Genomic DNA, 18,245 nt, shown 5'->3' with positions numbered 1-18,245 from the left:
ATTTGGTTATTCTGACTAGATTTCAAGAACAGAAACCATAAATCTGACAGTGTGTGGGGAAAGGAGGTTGGGTTTTTTTCTTTTAGTAGTTGCTTAAAGCAGTTCTCTCACCTCTCTGAATTCAGCGTTGTATCAACTTTGTTTTATGCAGCACGTTTCTCGTTTGATTGCCCTTGGGTTTGCCCTCTGTTTTTCCTCTGTGTCTTTTCTACAGCATGTCATGGTATATTTCTCACATTTGTATTTTCTCCTGAATATGCTTAATAGTCATGTTTGACTGGATAGTTAAAGACTGGAAGCAGTGTGTGCTGCTGCATTCAGAATACAGCATTACTAAAGCAAGATAGGAAATGTGCTTAACGTATGCATCTCTCAATGCCCTGCCCTGCCTTAATTTTTCACTCTCAGGCTTTCCAAGGGAGAACATCCTGGGTTGCTTTTTCAGGCGTGCCACAACGGTATTCTTTAGCTGCTGCTACGTTGTAAATAAGTTTCAGAGCAAGCTGGGCGTTCCTTTTTTCCTTCTTCCCTGTGTTGTTTTGCACAAGGCTTTAGCAGTCAGATTGGGTTAAGGAGGTGTTTGTAGGCTTGGCCTCAGTGAGAAAAGTCTTGTGATTTCGGGGGGGAAGAAAGGGAAAGGAGACTGTTGCAGGATAGCACATATTGTGGAAAAATAATGGCATACAGTTCAGTTTGAAATCCCTGAAGCTTTCAGTGCTAACGAGGTATGGATTAAGAGTTACAGCCAGTAAATTAGGATGTCACCTTAATCTTGGAAATCCTCATTCAGCTCCCCGCTTAGCCACAAAATTGCCTGTGCAACTGGAGATGAGTTCTTCTGCACTTGAGCTCCCCTCCTGTCACGTGTGGAAGATCACCCTTCTCGGATACATTGCAAAAATAAGCGGGCAGAGACCGGGCAATGGTCAGCCTTTACAGGACGGAGCTGTGGCTAACACAAGCGCTGGGCAGGGTCGGCAAAACGCTTATGGTGACGGAATGGTTGGACACACACCACCTATCACCTAGAAGATGGGAGGAGGGAAGGGGGCTATAGGAGGCCCCGATAAACCAGCATATACCATAAAACCACCCAGTTATCTTCTCTGCCCCCCGCCACCCAAACAACCAGCTGAATAGCGGTAGCTGAGCCATTTCCCAGTGGCAGTTCAGTCGTCTTCTGGGAAAAGCGAGCTGGGATGACATTACACTGCTCAGAGACTCTTACGGCATCCTTTTGAGGGAACAGATAAGAAATGGTTTCTTCATGGAAGACAACCATTTAACCCCATTTATTCCTCCAGGGCTGTGATCCTGCCCCTCTTTGACCCCACGTGACGTATCCTGCTGCCCAGTATATCTGGAGGACTAACCGTGTTATCCTCTGCCCAATTCTGTCTTTTGACACCGGTTCCATATTAAATCCCTGAGAAGTCCTGCCTTCTGGCCTTATTCTTAAGACTCCAATTTCTCATCTCTTGTTTTCTGTACTGTCATATTTCAACTTATAAGGCAGCCAGAGCAAGAAATATATCTAGGTTCTGTAAGGCACAGCCTATATTCCTCGAGCTGTAAAGCAAGACAGGCTGATTTTCCTCATGTACAGCATAGATCTTCCTTTATTTCATGGTATCACAAAAAAGATGAGGATTTACTCCTCTGCTTTGTAAAAGGAAGAAGAAAGAACCAGACTCTGTCTTTTATGCACACGCTATTTGAAATGAAATGTTCTTTTAAAGGCCCCCAAAATCTATGGTCTAACTCATTCTTTATGAAACTTCATGGGGCATCTTCATTATACAGTTAGGTGTAAAAGCATGAGAAAAATATTGGTGCACTGTAGGATCAGATCCAAAATTAACAAACTGTTGCTTGAAATATTTGTAACAGCTCTCTCTCTAAGCAGTAGGAATCTTTTCAATACCATATGCTACTAACATCAGGATGTGACAAGTTTATGAAGGCACCTCCTGCATGTAGTAGAAGAAGAAGCTGTTCCTTGTTAATTCTGAGAATGGAGTGAATGTTTGCAAGTGGAAAACATAAACTGGGACAGAAATTTTCTGTAGTTTTCTTTCTTTATGACAGCTAGACACCAACACAAGAGAGAGCCTTAGAAATGAATGATTCCAATGCTTATGATTTAAAAAATAAAAACAGGGGAAATTATGCAATACATTTGAAAATATACTCTGGAAGATGGTCTCTGCACTGCTTCATTTCAGAATTATGCTGAAGAGCTGTTTATCGCATTCCTAGGGGGCAATACACCATCTCCCATAGCTACAGACCTGACTTAGAGACCAAAAATTTGTAAGTTTATGGTGCCGATCACTGAGCCCTGCATGTGGCTTAGAGTTATAGAGCAGCAGGAAACTAACACGAGTTTGTTTACTTGGTGGAAGATGGAAATAATTTACGTGCCATTCTGCTAGCCGGAAAATCGAACTAAAGTGTGCACGGGGATGCTGGAAGCTGAATCCGGGAGCACGCTGCCGCAGACACCGCAGGAGAGAAACGTGAGGAACCCACACGCGACTGTGGGAACCTGTGGTTTGCACAGGGCATGCCATGCGGTGTCTGTAGGTCTAGAGCAAAGGAGTAGTGTTTCACAACACACACCTTTCAAACTCTGCCAGGGGGATCTGCCACCTTCTAGCTGACAGACTGCATATCACAGTTCCCACATAATTAAGCTCCAGGGGAGCACTAAACACTGTGAAGCAGCTGACATCTTTTTTTTCTTTTTTTTTCCTTCCTTTTTTTGCATTTATTCCAGACTCTTCATTTGAGAGGGAGTGGTATAAAGCAGCAGTGAGGAGCTGCCAGAATACAAAAGACCAGCTCTCCCTGGCATTTAAAACCCCTCTGCAGCTTGCATGAGTCAGTGCTGATACACTGTGATTGAGCAGACTTGTTAGTATCACAAAGAGTCCCTTTTGCCAAACAGTTCATGGCCCAACTGATGGAGGAAAGATACTAGCAGGTTTCGGTGGCTATTTATATCCACTTCGGCTCCGGGCAAATCCTAATTATCCTTAGAATTAAGCACACACTCCTGAGCAAATGTACAGCTATCTCAGCAGGGCTTTTTCTTTTGGCGGGCGGTGTGTGTTGTGTTCTAGTAGTTTGTCTTCTACAAGTGGTGTTTGTATTCTCCACCTGTTACCCAAGCTTTCCTAAATCCTTGGGTCGATGTAAGTCTAGCAGGTTAGCGCAGGGAAGGAACCGAGACCCCGTTTCTCATAGATTTCTACTGCAGCTGATTTTTGCGTTACTCCCCTCTGCAGGCAAGGGAAGGCCAAGCTCCTTTTTAAGATAGTTTTTTGCAGGGCAGTTTATGGAAGACAAGCAGAGGTGACATTACCACCGAGCTGTTCCGCACTGAACGTTACGCGCTGTTGGTTGAGAAAAAAGTGGTGGGAAAAAGGTAGTTTGGAGATGCGGAGTTATTTACAGAGAGCCTACGAAATCCCCTTCGCTTCTGCTTTATCAACCCCAAGGGAAGCTCTGGGCTGGGGGGAGGTATCCTCTATCAGCCAGGTTTGGGTTCTTGAGCAATTGATTCCCCTGCCTTGATTCTTAGTAAACAAAGGGACATTTACACTGAACAAAGGGACGTTCAGTCCTCTAGCCCCTTTCACACACTGACTTTCTTCACAAGCTTATACACATGTAAATTTTTAGGCCGGGTCGATAGCCATCTCTCTCTTTTTCCTCCCTGTCCTAGAAACAAGTACAGACCTATGATCGCGTCGGTTTGCTTTAAGTATGGCAAATATGTGAGTAAGTGCAGGTTGCTTGTGCTGTCTGGAGTCGCCTCAGGGGAAGGCCTGGACTGTGGTACCCAAAATATTTCTGGACACGCAGGGGTACCGGTGTCATCCTGCAGCCCGTGCTCTCTACACAGGAGCAAGCCACGGCTGCAAATGTAAGTGAGACTGGGATCTATGCATTATTTATGGTAGAAAGGGCGCATGAGTGAGGTGACTCACAGTGCTAGTGTGTCTTAGCTACATTTTTGATGATTCTTTGCCTTTTTCGTTGTGCTGTCTCCTTTAAGGACAGATTCAAGCGTAAGGACTTGTCAACTTCAAAGTCCAGGTGCTTTTGCCATGTATTGCTAGAAAAAATTGGCTGTCTTTGTGCGGAGCTGGGTCTTTGGAGCTTTATTCACTTAAGGGGATCTGGATTCAAACCCTAATCAGGTCATGAATGAAAATAGAGTAGGTAAGGGGAAGACACTTGAGGATTTATAATCTCATGCGATCTTTCTTATAAGAGGACTTAAACAAATCCTTCTGGATCCCTAGAGGAGTTCTTAGCTTTCACTATATGTTGACTTAAGTACCTTGAAAGGATCAGCTTTTCCAACGTTTTAACCTCTTTCCGTCATGAATTAGATGCTATTTGCTTCCGTCTCCTCCCTTCCTCCCTCCTCCCATCCTTATTCACAGCACAGAGCTACGGCACAATTTGAGAGTCTTCGCACAGCGATCAGAACTGGAATTACGTGAGTATAACAGGTCAGAGCTGAGGTGTTCGGGCTGTGGGGGAAGCTTGCACAGCTCCTTATGTACACGATGCCTTCCTTGCTAAAGCTGTTGCTGTTAGTCACCCACTTGGATGAGCAATAAACTCACTGGCGAATTTCAGGCTAAGGAAAAAGAAGCAACCGCGCGGGGACTCTCGACTGGAACAGCAGCGAGCACAACATCACGTCAGTTATAATTGCTCATAAGAATGGAATTTAAAAATGGCTCAGCTTCAAACCCTCGGTGTTCAGTCACTACAGGGAAACAGGTTTGCTCAACTTTAAAAGCGAGGCTGCAAGAAATGAAGGGTGTCAGAGGTATAAAAATACAAGATTTTGAACGTGTGGGGGCCAGGATGATCAATATATGATACATGGCAGCTCATTAGAAGTGTGTCAGCAATGATACCTCAAAGTCGGGGAAGGAGCTGAGGAAATGATGCGGCAGCCTTGCTGGGGTACGGAAGGGAGGGAGGATTTAGATAAACGGAATGTGGGAAAAGGGAAATCTTGGATTTATTCCCTGGGATACTGGAGGCAAATGTGGCAGTGGTGTCACAAGACTGTGACAACGCCTTGTGGGTATGTCAGCTATGTCTCCTAGCTGGCATGTCTGCAAGTGCTAGTACATGATTAGACAAGTACTGTTAATTGCGGTGATGTGCAGGAGCCCAGCCATAGGCCAGGAGACACATGGTACCAGGCCCTGTTCAGAGGGAGAAAAACAGAGTAGTCTGTTCCCAAGAGACCGAACCGCGATGCTTTTCTGCCTGAAAGGATACATTTGACGTATTAAATCACCAAGGTAGGTTTACCTTGGCAGGGCGTTCTTCCCGGTGATGTGTTGCTTAGCCTGTATTATCTAATGAGATGAGCCAACAGTCGGCGTGGCTGACAAATGACAAAAAAAGTTGACGAAGAGCTGAAAAATTTGGTACGCTTCAGGCCTCCTTAGCACCATTGTGGAGCCAGAAAGAGCCAAGATAGAGAAGTATTTCCAGGCTGCTGCAGCGAGAACCATTGCTTCCTTACCTTTGAAGACCTCCAAACGTGTGGAAGCTGCGTTGCTCCCCCTTTCTTTCTGCAACTGGCAACTTTGTGAAATTGCTAAATGAGAGACGTCATATGTTTCATATAAACCTTCCAGACCCATGTCTTTCTCAGGTGAGAACCTGCCACCCCTCCTTGGCTGCAGTGATCAGATTCTTCATGCAGTCTTTTTTTTGCTTATTCAAGATATTCCTGTTGTGAATCAGATGGGGTGAGAGCCGCAGCGATGCCCCTTGTTGGTGGAGGAGAGGCACAGAGGGCACTAGGTCCCCGAGACGCTTGCTCAAGGTTTGAAGAACACAGCCTGCCTCCCACCGTGCCCCGCTGGAGGGTCACCAGCCCACGGTCCCGGCCAAAATTAGTCGTCTGTGCAGAAGCACAGAAGGCTGCAGCCGAAGCTGTGTCTTTCCTGTGCTCCCCCAGTGCAACCAATTCCCGTTTCGAGGTCCTGTTCCCCATCATCCTGGGGCTAACTCATCCTTCAGAAGAAAATAGGAGCTGCTGTTCGCTAGGCAAATCCAGCCACCAGGGCTTAGGAATTCATACGTGGAGTTGCTCCCACGGGTCAGAAAACGTTCCCACCCCTGCTGGAAAGCTCAGCAGGGTCCAATGTAGTATCCCTGGGGCATCCACTCCCTCTCCGAGGCTCCGAGGGACAGCAGCAGGGGTTGTGGGTACTCGGGAGTCGACTGAAAAGCCGTCTGAAAACTGTCAGGGTCAGCCTGGCAGCCCATAGGTAAGATCGCTTAGGCAGCTGTGGGCAAAATTTGGTATTGCTTAGATGTTTTACTCCTCTTTTCATCTTTTGGTGAAACTAGTATTCCTTAGCAATCATCTCTGAAGAGAGCCTGTACAATGGCATTTCTGTCCAGGCATGTTTCTCGTCTCCAGTATGATAAAGTAATGCTTTATCTTTGTTTCTAACACCATCCAGAAAGTTAATGGCATATGAAATTGGAACATTAATAATTTTTCTTTTGCTCTGGGCCCAGTGCAGATAAGAAAAGAGAATGGCATTGTGTGGATGGATTATATGGATCGACCTTTAATTTTACTTGTTTTGCAGTGTGGTAACCAGAAAAACCAGCTTGTTTCTCTTTGGATAGTTGTTAAATGAATCTGCTTTTGTATAAATGAAATTTCCAGGTCTTGCTGTGCCCTGAAAGCTCTCCCTCTCAGAGCAGCAGCCTCTGGGTGAGGACAGAATCTGCCTTAGTTAAGATCTGAGTAGCTCCGTGCTTCTGCCTCTGTCTCCTTACACGGCTCAGTGCTGTATTTTCTGTGGGTGACAGAGCCACTGCCCAGCTCTCCATGTATGTTCCCCACCACGTACCTCCTGCTAGCCTTGCCTAAAATCCCGTGTTCCACTGATGGAGGGCATCCTGCAGTGGAAACCCAAATCCTGGCCCTAGCACGTGCACTTGTTTTCAGATGAAGGCAAACCATCTGGGAATTAGATCGTGAGAGTTGTGTACGAGTGTAAGCCTTGTTTCACGCTCACATCTTTTTCAGTAAAGTTGAGGAGGTCCTTGTGTGGTTAGTGAGTGTGATTTGTGGAAAGCTTAGCCTTCCAACGCAGAGAAGGCAAAAGAAAGTGCTAATGGAGTCACAGAACTGAGAAGAAACCAAGGATCAGCTATTAGGGACTAATACAGTGAAGCCCTCTCAAATGGCTAATGAGGTCCATGGCTTATAGCGTTTAAGTAGGTGGAATTTTAATCATTTAATTCCTGGTCACAGCCCCTGCATTGCATCCTTGATCTCTGTATTCTCTTTTCTATTGTTGTGTTCAAGCACATCTTAAAATGCAGCTCAATTAATTTGGTGAAAATTGGAATAAAGTAAAATTTGTGATTTTAAAAAGTAGCCAATTTGACACATAATAAGCAGCTAGCTTGTCAGGCTTAACAATAAAATGTTGTTAAGACATCAGCATGGAAGAGGAGACTGTGTATTAAGTTTCTGACAGCTGGATTCATGTTTACAGCTTTCAGAAACCCAACAGCTTTATAAAAAGCATTATAGTTTCTGTAGAACAAAGAAATATTACTTCAGTGCTCATCTACGCCAACAAAGAATGATTTTCAGTGCTTTCAGTTCCTTAAAAACATTTTCTTTTCCTTTCAAGGAAGCACTAGATTTTGCATAAACATTATGTTAGACAGAGCTACTAGAAGACCGGTAAAAAAAAAAGGTTTCTAGAGCTGAGCTAAATTTCTTGAAGTTATGAATTTATTAAAATACAGAAATTGCACTCCTAGTCCTGAAATTATTCACAGCGTGACGTTAATTTACTGAAAACCTTAGCTGCAAAACATTTGCTGGCTGAGTGACAATGGTGGTGATGGTGTGATGATGTCCCACTTTTATTCGATTCCTTAACGTTTAGAGCATTTGCCCAGGACTGAGGAAACCTCTGGCTGAGGGAGATTAATCCCAAATACGTAAGAGCGCTATGTTGGGCTGGAGCTTCTCCAGTTCCTACTGCCGATCCTGTTCTCCCCTGAGTAAACTAGCTGTAAACTAGCTTCCTCTGTGTAACTTAGCCCCCAGGAGATGGACAAACCTGCTGATGAGGTTCAGAGGGTCCCCCCTCTGCAAAATGGTGGGTTTGGTATCAATATCCAAGGTGCAACAACTCTAACACGAAGGGTTGTGGAAGCAACCATCACCTCAGGTACTTGCCTGGGCTGGAGTACACCCAGGACAAAGTTCACTTTCTGCCACGCTCCCAGCGGTTCCAGTTTAATTGTCCGTACAGTTAATTGTGTGTACAAACTGGAACAGTCTGTTCCCACCGTGGCTGATGCTCTGGTAAATAACGACCTGGGGAGTGGCCATGAGGGTTTTGTTCTCTCTGGCACAAGGGAGAAACGAATCTAAAACTGTCACAGCTTGGGTGATTTCCCCAAGCACTGAGCATCCCTACTGATATTTTGTGGTTCATTGCTAAGGTGTAGAAGAAACTCAGCTTTGGTTTTCTTTCTTATGAGTACCCTCAAATGAAATCTATCAATTCGTGTTGAATGGAAGGTCTCACGTCAAATTTACCGTATTTTTACATGCCTGTAAAATCCTTTGGTTTGGATTTGATAGATTTGAAGGAACCTGTCTCATCCTTTTTGAAGAGGATGAGACTGACACATTTAACTCTGTTTGATCTGGACCGATGGCCTCAAATTATTATGGTTCAGCTATTGAACACTGAAAAATCACTCTGTCGTAGAACCGTATCAGTTCCCTTCTGTCCATTTAGCAGAATGGAAATGTCAGAGCCTGCCAAGTCCATTACTGATTTGGAGATACTCTGGTGTCTTCAGCCAGTATTTTCTGTAGAGGGATGCAGTGTTTGACACAGGAACTGTGGAACCCTGCATCTCAGTTGAAGAGTATAAACCGACACCTGCCCGCATTGGTTGTTTTCTGGGTAATCAAACAATTTTCATGTAAGTCATTTTGCAATACTAGTATTTTCAACTCTATATACAAATGGTATGTGAGAGACAGGACTGTAATTTAGCAGAGAGCAGTAGTGGGTGAGATTTTCTGTGAATTGCGTGTACAGTGTGATTATATGTGGGGGATTCCATTTTTCAATTAATTTTTCAAAGACCGAATGAAAAGTTGGCATCGTTATTTTGATTAGACTACATAAATATTTATTCTACTCCAATTAAAAGAACAACTCAACTACAGTATGCTTGCCTGGGTTGATTTTTGTTATTTCTGCTCAAATGCTTTCTCGAGGAACCGTAAATATCAGTGTTCCTTTCTCTCTCCTCCTTTATCCCTATCCAATCTCTTCCTTACACTACTGGTCTGCACATTGTACATTGTAGCTCATCATAGTGAATCTCAACTGTAAGAGGTGAAAAAGAAAAATTACTGTGCCTTTTAAATCTGGGCAGAGTAGGCATTTTGAGTATTGCAATTTTCTGGGGAGCTTCCAGGAATATTTTTTTAATAAACAGTTTTATTATCCTAAGTATATAGATGTTGTACTAAACTTTGACTCCTTCTTTTAACAGGCTGTGAAAGAAGAGACCTCTTTTGTAAATCCCAGTAAGACCTCCAGCCTGCAGGACCCTAATGTAAGGTCTGTTGCTTCTTGTCCGTAGGGAAAACATCAAATAAATGCATGATATAGTGAGGCATTTTCCAAATGTTATCCCAAACAGGTGCTACAGGTCAATTTGCTCATCCCCAAGCTGCTGTGTAAAGTTCACCAAGCGATGACCTGAGGAGAATGTGTCTGTTAGAAGGGTGCTTATTTTATAGACATATATCAGATACAGTTGAAGAATTAATAAAAGCTCAACTTTAAAAATCAGACCACGTGTATGTATTTAAACAATTGATAAAAGGTCAAGGTAAAAAAATCAGGTCTAGTGACAAACTTAGAAAAGCTTATATAAAAATAAGTCAGTTTTCATAACTTTTGTATCAGAAACGTGCTAGGTGTCCAAACTGAATATACCCGTGTTTGTGTTTTTCTGATTTGTGCAAGGGTTTTTTTGCAGAATAAAAAGGCATTTGATATCCAGCCTTCAGAAAAATGCCCTATTTGCAGGCAGTAGTAACTACTTTGGATTGTACTTTTAGTCTGTTGTTAGTGGATAGTAGTCTTTTTTTGAGGTGGCCATTTTGAAGAGGCATATTAATTGTAAACATTATTTGAATGGCACAGTATGCTGTCTTTCAGCAGGTCGTTAGAGAGGAGGTTACACCATGGGTACTTGGAAATTGCCTGCCTCTGTATGTGTGGTAGTGCCATCACTTTGGACATATTTAGTGTCCAAATCTAAGAGGGAAGTTTGATGAAAAAAATTTATGGATTTAAAGCATGGCAATCACACTGGCTGCTAATCAGCTAATTATGCTAGTGTATGTGCTATATATATGTAATTTACATATGTACTAGAGCACTAGTCATCTCACGATTTTATTTTATAACTTTCTGGTGGTGACTCTTGCAACTGAAAGCAGACATTTAAGCATCTTACAGAAAAGTCTGGATGAGGGGTGTAATGAATTATGTCTGACAAATTAAATCATTCTGAACTCAGAAAGAAACAGTTATGGTTGTGAAAATGCGTCAACCCTTTTTTCAAATGTGTATCTTTCCTATATGGTGATAAATCAGCAATAGTCTTCCAAAAATATTTCATTTAAAATTTCCTTTCTGATTAGATTGGACTAGCAGAGCTGCTATGTTTGCTTAGTGAGAGCAGCTACCTTTTCTCCTGGGCCATTGCCCTTTTGGGACCTCTGCGAAACTTTCTTAGGACCACTGAGAAAATCCATCGTGTATGTTACACAGTGACCTCTTTCTTCATTTAATAGAAATGGGTTTCCTATACTGTCTTTGCCACAATACCCTTTGTTGGGTTGCTGTCACTTCCAGAAGCAGTTCAGGAGGACCTGGTTTGTAAAGCCCGGGGTGATTTGGAGCGTGCCTACAGACTTGTTTTCCATACTGACCTTTGCTGAACTTCTGCATAATATCTGTAGGAAAGCCTTCCTATTTTACATGTTGCAATAGATTCTCTCCTGCTTCATCACGCTGAGCTGTAAATTAGTTGTGTGCTTTGTGAGGTGAAGTACTATTCAGCATGAATTAGGATGGCAACCTGGCTGCAAAGCTAATTTTACTATTTTCTTTTGCACACATCCAAGCTCATAAACTCATAAAAGCCACTTTGGAGTTCTCAGTAAGCAGCAGTCTGGTGTATATTTGTCTAATATTTATTTTTATCTAGTTTATGTCAAGCATTGTTTCCTCTACAGTTAGTTGTGCCAAATGAAATGGTATTGTTTTATTGCTTTGTGTCTGTGTCCTGGAGGTGCAAATATACAAGTAATCAATGCTCAGGGCTAGACTAATTTTAACAGCCTGCGTTCAAAACTCAGAAAATAATGGAAAATAAATTCAGTGTCTAACCAATTCTCTTTCTCCTTCAAGTGGCTTCCCTTTCTGCAGGGACGTATGCACCTTTGCAGATAGCCAGCATGTGACCGATTTGCCAATGACATCCTCTATAACCTCTATTTTGTGGACTGGGCTGGACATAAATGAGCCTTTGCTCTGCTAGGAATTGCATCCGAGTAGAGCCAAGGGTTAGTTCGTACTGGTCAGACAAGTCACCTGGGAGTTCTTCTCTTCTTTAGTTCAGAATTAAACAAGTATCCTTTGTAAAAAAGCCCTCCCCGTGGAATATAATTTTTACTCCTGTGAGTACCCATAGCAGACATTCCTGTAGACAATACCTATGTGAATGTTTGAGGAATATTTGTTTGCCGAAATACCTTGCCAGGTGAAACCAGTATCTGTCACAGCTATTTAACAATACTCCACTCTTTTCATGCAAGGGATTTATAGCAGGGACAGTGACTTTATGTATTGGATTACTGATGACTGTACAATGCACTAGCAAAACGTTCTGGTTTTTTCCAAACCCAAGACACTGGGAAATTTGTTCAGGCTAGCTAGTAAACAAACATATGCAGTTTTGTTCATTAACTGAAGCATGAGTTGTTCATACAAATAGGGAACTAGAAGGTGAGGAAGGAGGGCAGTAGTGCTTGTTTGATTAAAGAGCTGTGCTCTCTCTGCTACCATTTTGTCTGCTCGTCCATTGCCACTCTGAAGATTATGCTTCTAATGAATTAACTTCTCGGCTATAGCCTGTAATCCCCCTGAGCAATTATTTTAGCATCTGCCACGGCAGACTCAATTTGGCTAACAATTGCTATAGCTCTTTGTAGCATTAGTTCTGGTTCAGCTAGTAATTACTCATATGTATGTGTGGTATAGCCACTTTCGCTACGAGCCGGACTCCAGTCATTTTGTTGGGCATGGCCTTGGAATGATGTCGTGCTTACGCAAAGTCGTCATCTATCAGTCAGTTTATTCACCTCTTTTCTGTGTCTGTTGGCAAACTGTGGATGGTTCTATATCTAACTCATTTTAAATATGGGGGAAAAAAAACCCCACAGCTGAAGCTGAAATTGCACTATTTTGTCAGCTTTCAGGAAGGGAAAGCTTGTGAAATTTGCTCTGTCATTTGGTGCACAGGCTGGAAGTGCAGGGTTGTCTCCTGATCTGCCTGTTAATAGCTAACCTGTGCACATCAGATTAAGCTGTGGGAGGATGTGGAACCGCAGAGGAGTACAGTCCTCTCTCCTCCCTGCTTTTGGAGAGCATTGCTATATGTCTCTATAGCTTTCCCTCCTCTGGATAGGATTTTTTTGTTTTTTGTCCCAGACTGTTTCAAGTGCTGGTTCCCACATTCAGTGAGGAAAAAGCTGGTGACTCAATAACCCAATACGTGCTGCAGTGTCCTAACTTATACTCTCCTTAATCCTCAATTAAGACTGATATAGTGCACTACGAATTGGGACACAGTCATCCATTGCTCTTGCTGACCCTGCTGCTTTGCTGATAACCCCTCGCAGATCCGCAGGTCTGGCCGGTGGCAGGAGGGGAATTTGTACGGTTACCTCGGCTGGATCCATCCAGGCTGCAGATGACGGAGCTTTCAGCTGAACAAAGTGAAACGAGAGCAACTAACGGGAGGGGAATTTCAAAACTGGGTTAAATAGGAGAGTTATCTTGATAAGACACAGGAGTCCTACCAGGAAGAGTTAGACGTGTCTTCGTTACAGCTCTGGTGTAACAGACTTGAAAGCACACACGTTTTCATCGACACCCACGTGATACGTACAGAGAAATACAGCCAAGCTATATAGCCGGGTCATAAGCGTTTTGGACAAAGCAGAACATAACGTTGATTTATGGAAAAAGAAATACCTGAAAAATGGGTTATTTATAGATTTGCATTATTTTGCTTTTTATACTGCCCGTTTCGAATCAAGAAGAGATACAGTTAGCTTGCAGTTACCACCTTGCATAGTGAGGCATGCTTTGTTAAGGCATGTAGTAAAAATGTGTTTGTGGGAACATCGGTCTAGTTTGGAATTTGCAATGCCAGTCATTTTGCAGTGATTTTTAACAGTATTTCTTTTGGGATGTAGGGCCCAAGTCTGCAAGGAAGGCAGCAATCATGTCACTCCTTTTTATGACAAGAGGAATTTTATAACAAGAGGAATTAATCTTCCACTAGAGCTAGAAAAGCCTTTCTAACAGAACATTTTCTTCTTTAGTGTTGTAAGAGAAGGACCTGCCATGGTGCCGAATGGGCCAGAAGGGGTTATGAGGAAATAACAGCAGTTATTTCCCTGTCTTTTAGAAACTTCCTTACACCCAGGTATCTGACTCAGTGTCCAGATGGAGGTGTCGAGGGAGAAGTGTTCAGGGAGAATTCGCTGATTAGATATCTAATTTAATTCAGGTTTGAGATTACTGCATGTTCTTATATATAGTTTTGGTAAGGCTCTCATCACCTGCCTCCAGCTGGGATTCTTTTAGCCTTGAGAGATCAGGGTTCAGGCTGTCTGCCAGAACATTTGTATAATGAAGGAAGTATAAAATATTGTAGGAAATATAAAAATGAAAATTGTAGTCACCTGATTTCTTATCACCTCTGGTCACACCCTCCTCTTGATCAGAGGCCCACCCTGTTTGGTGATTAGGGATGCGGAGGTTTCTCTCCTGCAGCATATCAAGCAAATGTGAATCACATAGTCATCTCTCTACCATTTTATAAACCTCGCCCATTTCTTAGTAAAGGGATGAGCTGCTAGAAAGATAACCTCTTGAACTGTCTTTCCAGAAGTATACCACCTAATTGCCAGCCTGCTTCATTTGTTAAATGTAATAAATATATGGCTAAGCACAGAACCCCATCAGGAGAATTCTTTCCACTATTCCTTTCCTTATTCAAAGCTTTGCCAGACAGAAGGACCATCTGTACAACTCTCCCAGTGCCTATACACAAACTTCTCGTGAAAACTCTTGGAAATATCTGTTTTCTTTCTGGCTATGACCACCTGGGTAACCCTATAGTAAGTATATGTGTGTGCATGTGCACACAGATTCACACACACAGAGTTTGACTATATTTAACATAAAGGTCTATGCTTTTCTTATTTTGTTCTCTTCTTCAAATATGTCCGAATGTAACCCCCAGTATAACTCTGCTGTACCAGCTTCAGGAATTCCAGTGAGTGAAGAATTAGACCAAAATAGTCCAGATGTCAGGAACTGCTAGTACTGCTAATGGAACCAGGCAAAATACTGGCTGTCCTTGGGCATAGCCTGTTTGCCAAGCCAAACTTTCATCTTGGGACAAGTCAGACAGTGGAAGCGTTAGCAAAAATGCCTAAAGTTCAACAAAGTTTGGTAAGCAACTGAAGTCAAATTTGTAAGACAGGAATTATCTGGCAACAGGATTTGCTGATAATATACTTTTTTTCTTCATGGTCACTTGGAGTTCAGGAAAGTTTAGACATGATACATGTCTGATTCAGGTGGTCTGGCTAAAGGTCTTCAAGAGCTGGTACATGTGAACACTAACGCCTTCTTCATCTGCTGAATGTTAGTCTTCATTTTGTGAGTAGTTGTTTACCGTTACACACACAAGATTATCCAGATGTTAAAATAGGTACACTATTCTGAGGTTATGTTTTGGAAAATTGAAATAGTAATTGACGTTGTTTCTGAGAAATTTTAGTTATTTATCGTAGAATTATAGAACTGTTGACTGGAGCGGACATCTGGAGGTCATCTAGTCCAGCCTCCTGCTCAAAGCAGGACTGTGACCAACGCTAGATCAGGTCAGCCATGGCGTTGTCTAGCTGAATTTTGAAAACCTCCAAGGATGGAGATTATGCAGCCTCTCATGGAAAATACTGATCAAATGTGTAAACTCAAGTTCCTGCATTTCTGAGGCACAGGTGCCCAAGTGTTGTTAGTCAAGAGCCCTCTTCAGCTGAAGCCCGCAAGTTGGCTGGTCAGTTATTACTGTTCTTGTCGCTGTTGCCGCTCGCTGGCGTGCACCATGCGGTACATTTATGGACTGCAATATTTATTTTCCCTTATAACATGCTTTTGGATTGCTACCAGCTTTGGCATGCTTTACATCCCACATGGTTCAGGATTTGTCTGCGGATTTCTTTCTGTTTAGACCAACTGCTGCATCACCCTTTGTTGATCCTTGTTATCCAAATTATCTCATCTTTCATAGGATTGCAAATAGCAATATTCTTCTTATGTGGGAGTAGGTATAAGCACCAGCTGGTGCCTTGTGCATTCATTTATTCTAATTTTCTTTGTAAATCTTCCCATCCAAAACCAAATTACGCTATTACATTAAGACTAATTACATTAGAAGCTGCTCAACACGTAACGTAAAATTAAATGTTATCTCGCAGAGCTTGATGATGCTGCACACCAGAAAAGAAGGGTGGAAAATATTAAATTATATCAAGTTATACAGGGTACAGATGAATCAGGAGAAGTAATTGCAGGCACTCTTCTGAATGCCCAATGCAGAGTAAGCTTTGCTTATGCAGATTGTCAGAATGTGATTCCCCTGCTGTGGCTTCTGCATCTGATGTACGCTAGGCTTTTGAGTTTGGCCGCCTTTCATTTTACGTGAATACATCCTACACCTTTTCTGACCGAACTGATGATACTTCTTACATACAACTTTTGTGTATCATCAAGGGACGAGCGTCACTCAAAGTGACGGCTGCATTCTTGTGGTTTTCCCTTTCCTTTCTCACCTGCACAGACTATATTAACATTTGAATTATCGTCTCTTGGTATCTGAGCTAACATCCTGCTGACGTACCTGGTGCTGTATGAATATGAACCAGTTTTTTTCAGAGAACTTTGGCTCTCTGCAGGTGCTCTCAGGATATGACTGTATAAGCAAGGTGCAAAGCGTACTGATGTTTGCCTTATGTGTACGCATTTTGGAGCTGAAACTAACACCTCGGTATCTGTCTTTATACACACATTTTTAGTGGACGTCAGGGCAGCTTTCCAACAGCATATAGGTATGTGCACAGGGAGTTTGTTCTGGCTTATCCAACAATATGTACTCTGCACACTCACTTCTGTCAGTGCCACTGACTTGGGACTCTTTGGAATCGTAAGACAATATTTTTTTAAGGAAAAAAACCAACTTTCTCTTTTTGCAAGGAAGGCTAGGGTTCTGGGGTGGTAGTGGTGTTCTCAGAGAAGTGGAATTTATTGTACAGCTGCTTATCAGCTGCTCAAGGCTTCAAGGCACATGAATTGATTTTTATTTAGAAATTTCAATTGATAGAGACAGCTGCAGCCCACAAAGCTCTCTTGGACACTGTATCTAACAGCAGTTCTTACAAAGACTGCAAACCAGCACCAGGTCTTCAAGTCTGGGGCCTTAACCATGGACAGTTTCTAGGTAGGTAGTTTCTAAGCATCACAGAGCTGAGGTTTTGAACCAGCCGTCCAGTGAGAACTGTGGTAAGAGATGTCCATGTTGACGTTTGGAGGCTAAGAATAGGCACGTCACCCGGATGATTATGGACAGCTTGTTTCCTCAAGTCAAAGACTTCGGTTCCCTAGAAAAACAGATATATACAAACGAACTTTCAGGCAGGTCAGAGTTGAAGCTGATCAAAAATAATATGCTTGTTTTTACCTGACATAAACTTCGGTGAATCCCAGCAGGTTGTGTTTTCTTAGAATCAGAATGGACTTAACTCTGTGAGGCAGAGTCTGAAGCATAACATTTAAATACCTCCTTCTAAATGTATTGTGAAATATTCTAGAAAAACTAAAAACATTATCTATGTTGACTTCTTCCTAACAAATATTAATTGCTTTTAAAAAGCTGCTTTTTCATTCAATCTTCATCCTAAAAAATAAACATTCATTCTCCAACTGAAAAATTTCAACCAGTGTTTCCAAAAACAAAGTGAATATCTAAATACACATCAGCCTGGCCTAAATCTAGTGGACAGGTTAATGGATCTGCTATTCTGGCTTTCTACAAGAACCTCACCCAGTAATTTCTGCATCAAAGTCATAACTTCAAGCTGAACTCTTGCATACCCTTTGCATGCCAGTCTGCATTAAAGATTGCAGGCAGCACACCTAGATAAGTTCTTTGACTTCATTCTGAGTATTAAAGACCTCTTTGACCTGTTCCCTGAAGTCAGATGCTGATGAATTGCTTGTTAAGTGTATTCTTAATCTCTGAGCTACAGAGAAAGGAGCAGCACTCAGAGCTTTCAGATGAGGTTAAATTGACGAAATACCCGACTCGAGGTGCGTTTCTTTGGCTGTGTCCCTTAAACTGCACCTAGGCTCTTTGGAAACGGCAGCATTTATAATGGCTCTCCTGTATGGAGAGGTAGGATTTGTAGCTCAGTTTGACCTTAGATACTAGATCTTGACCTGCAACATTACTCCGAGCTGGGGGAAAAGAACAGTTTCTGTATCGTCATTATCTGTTGGACCACAGGAGCATCACATTTTTGTCTAGACTGCAGATGCTTTTTCATTATAGGGACAAGGGAGGGGAGGGAATTTTTTCCTTTAAAAGAAACAGAAGTCAAGTGAGGAGGGTGAGGAAAGTCCACAAGCTGTTTTTGGATTAGGCTACTGTAGCAAGGAGCTTTGTTGTACATCTGCAATCTAATTGGGGGGACAGTGGGGTGTAAAAAAAAGAAAAAAACCTGTATTCATAAAGTTTGATGCTGGCTTTCA

At 42.5% G+C, this 18,245-nt stretch overlaps 1 protein-coding gene across 2 annotated transcripts in view; it reads left to right on the top strand.

The window, feature by feature from the left end:
- EPB41L4B (erythrocyte membrane protein band 4.1 like 4B) overlaps positions 1-18,245 on the top strand; it is a 169,963-nt gene that overhangs the window by 116,004 nt on the left and 35,714 nt on the right. For both annotated transcript variants that reach the window (XM_075022720.1, XM_075022719.1), the window contains exon 19: positions 9,613-9,680. In XM_075022720.1, the coding sequence (XP_074878821.1) occupies positions 9,613-9,680 (68 nt within the window). The remainder of the gene's footprint in view (positions 1-9,612; positions 9,681-18,245) is intronic.

This window comes from Buteo buteo, chromosome 3 (assembly GCF_964188355.1).
Source record: "Buteo buteo chromosome 3, bButBut1.hap1.1, whole genome shotgun sequence".
In the NCBI taxonomy this organism is placed as follows: Eukaryota; Metazoa; Chordata; class Aves; order Accipitriformes; family Accipitridae; genus Buteo; species Buteo buteo.
Note: the sequence above shows the minus strand (reverse complement) of the source record. Positions and strands in the feature narration are given on the sequence as shown.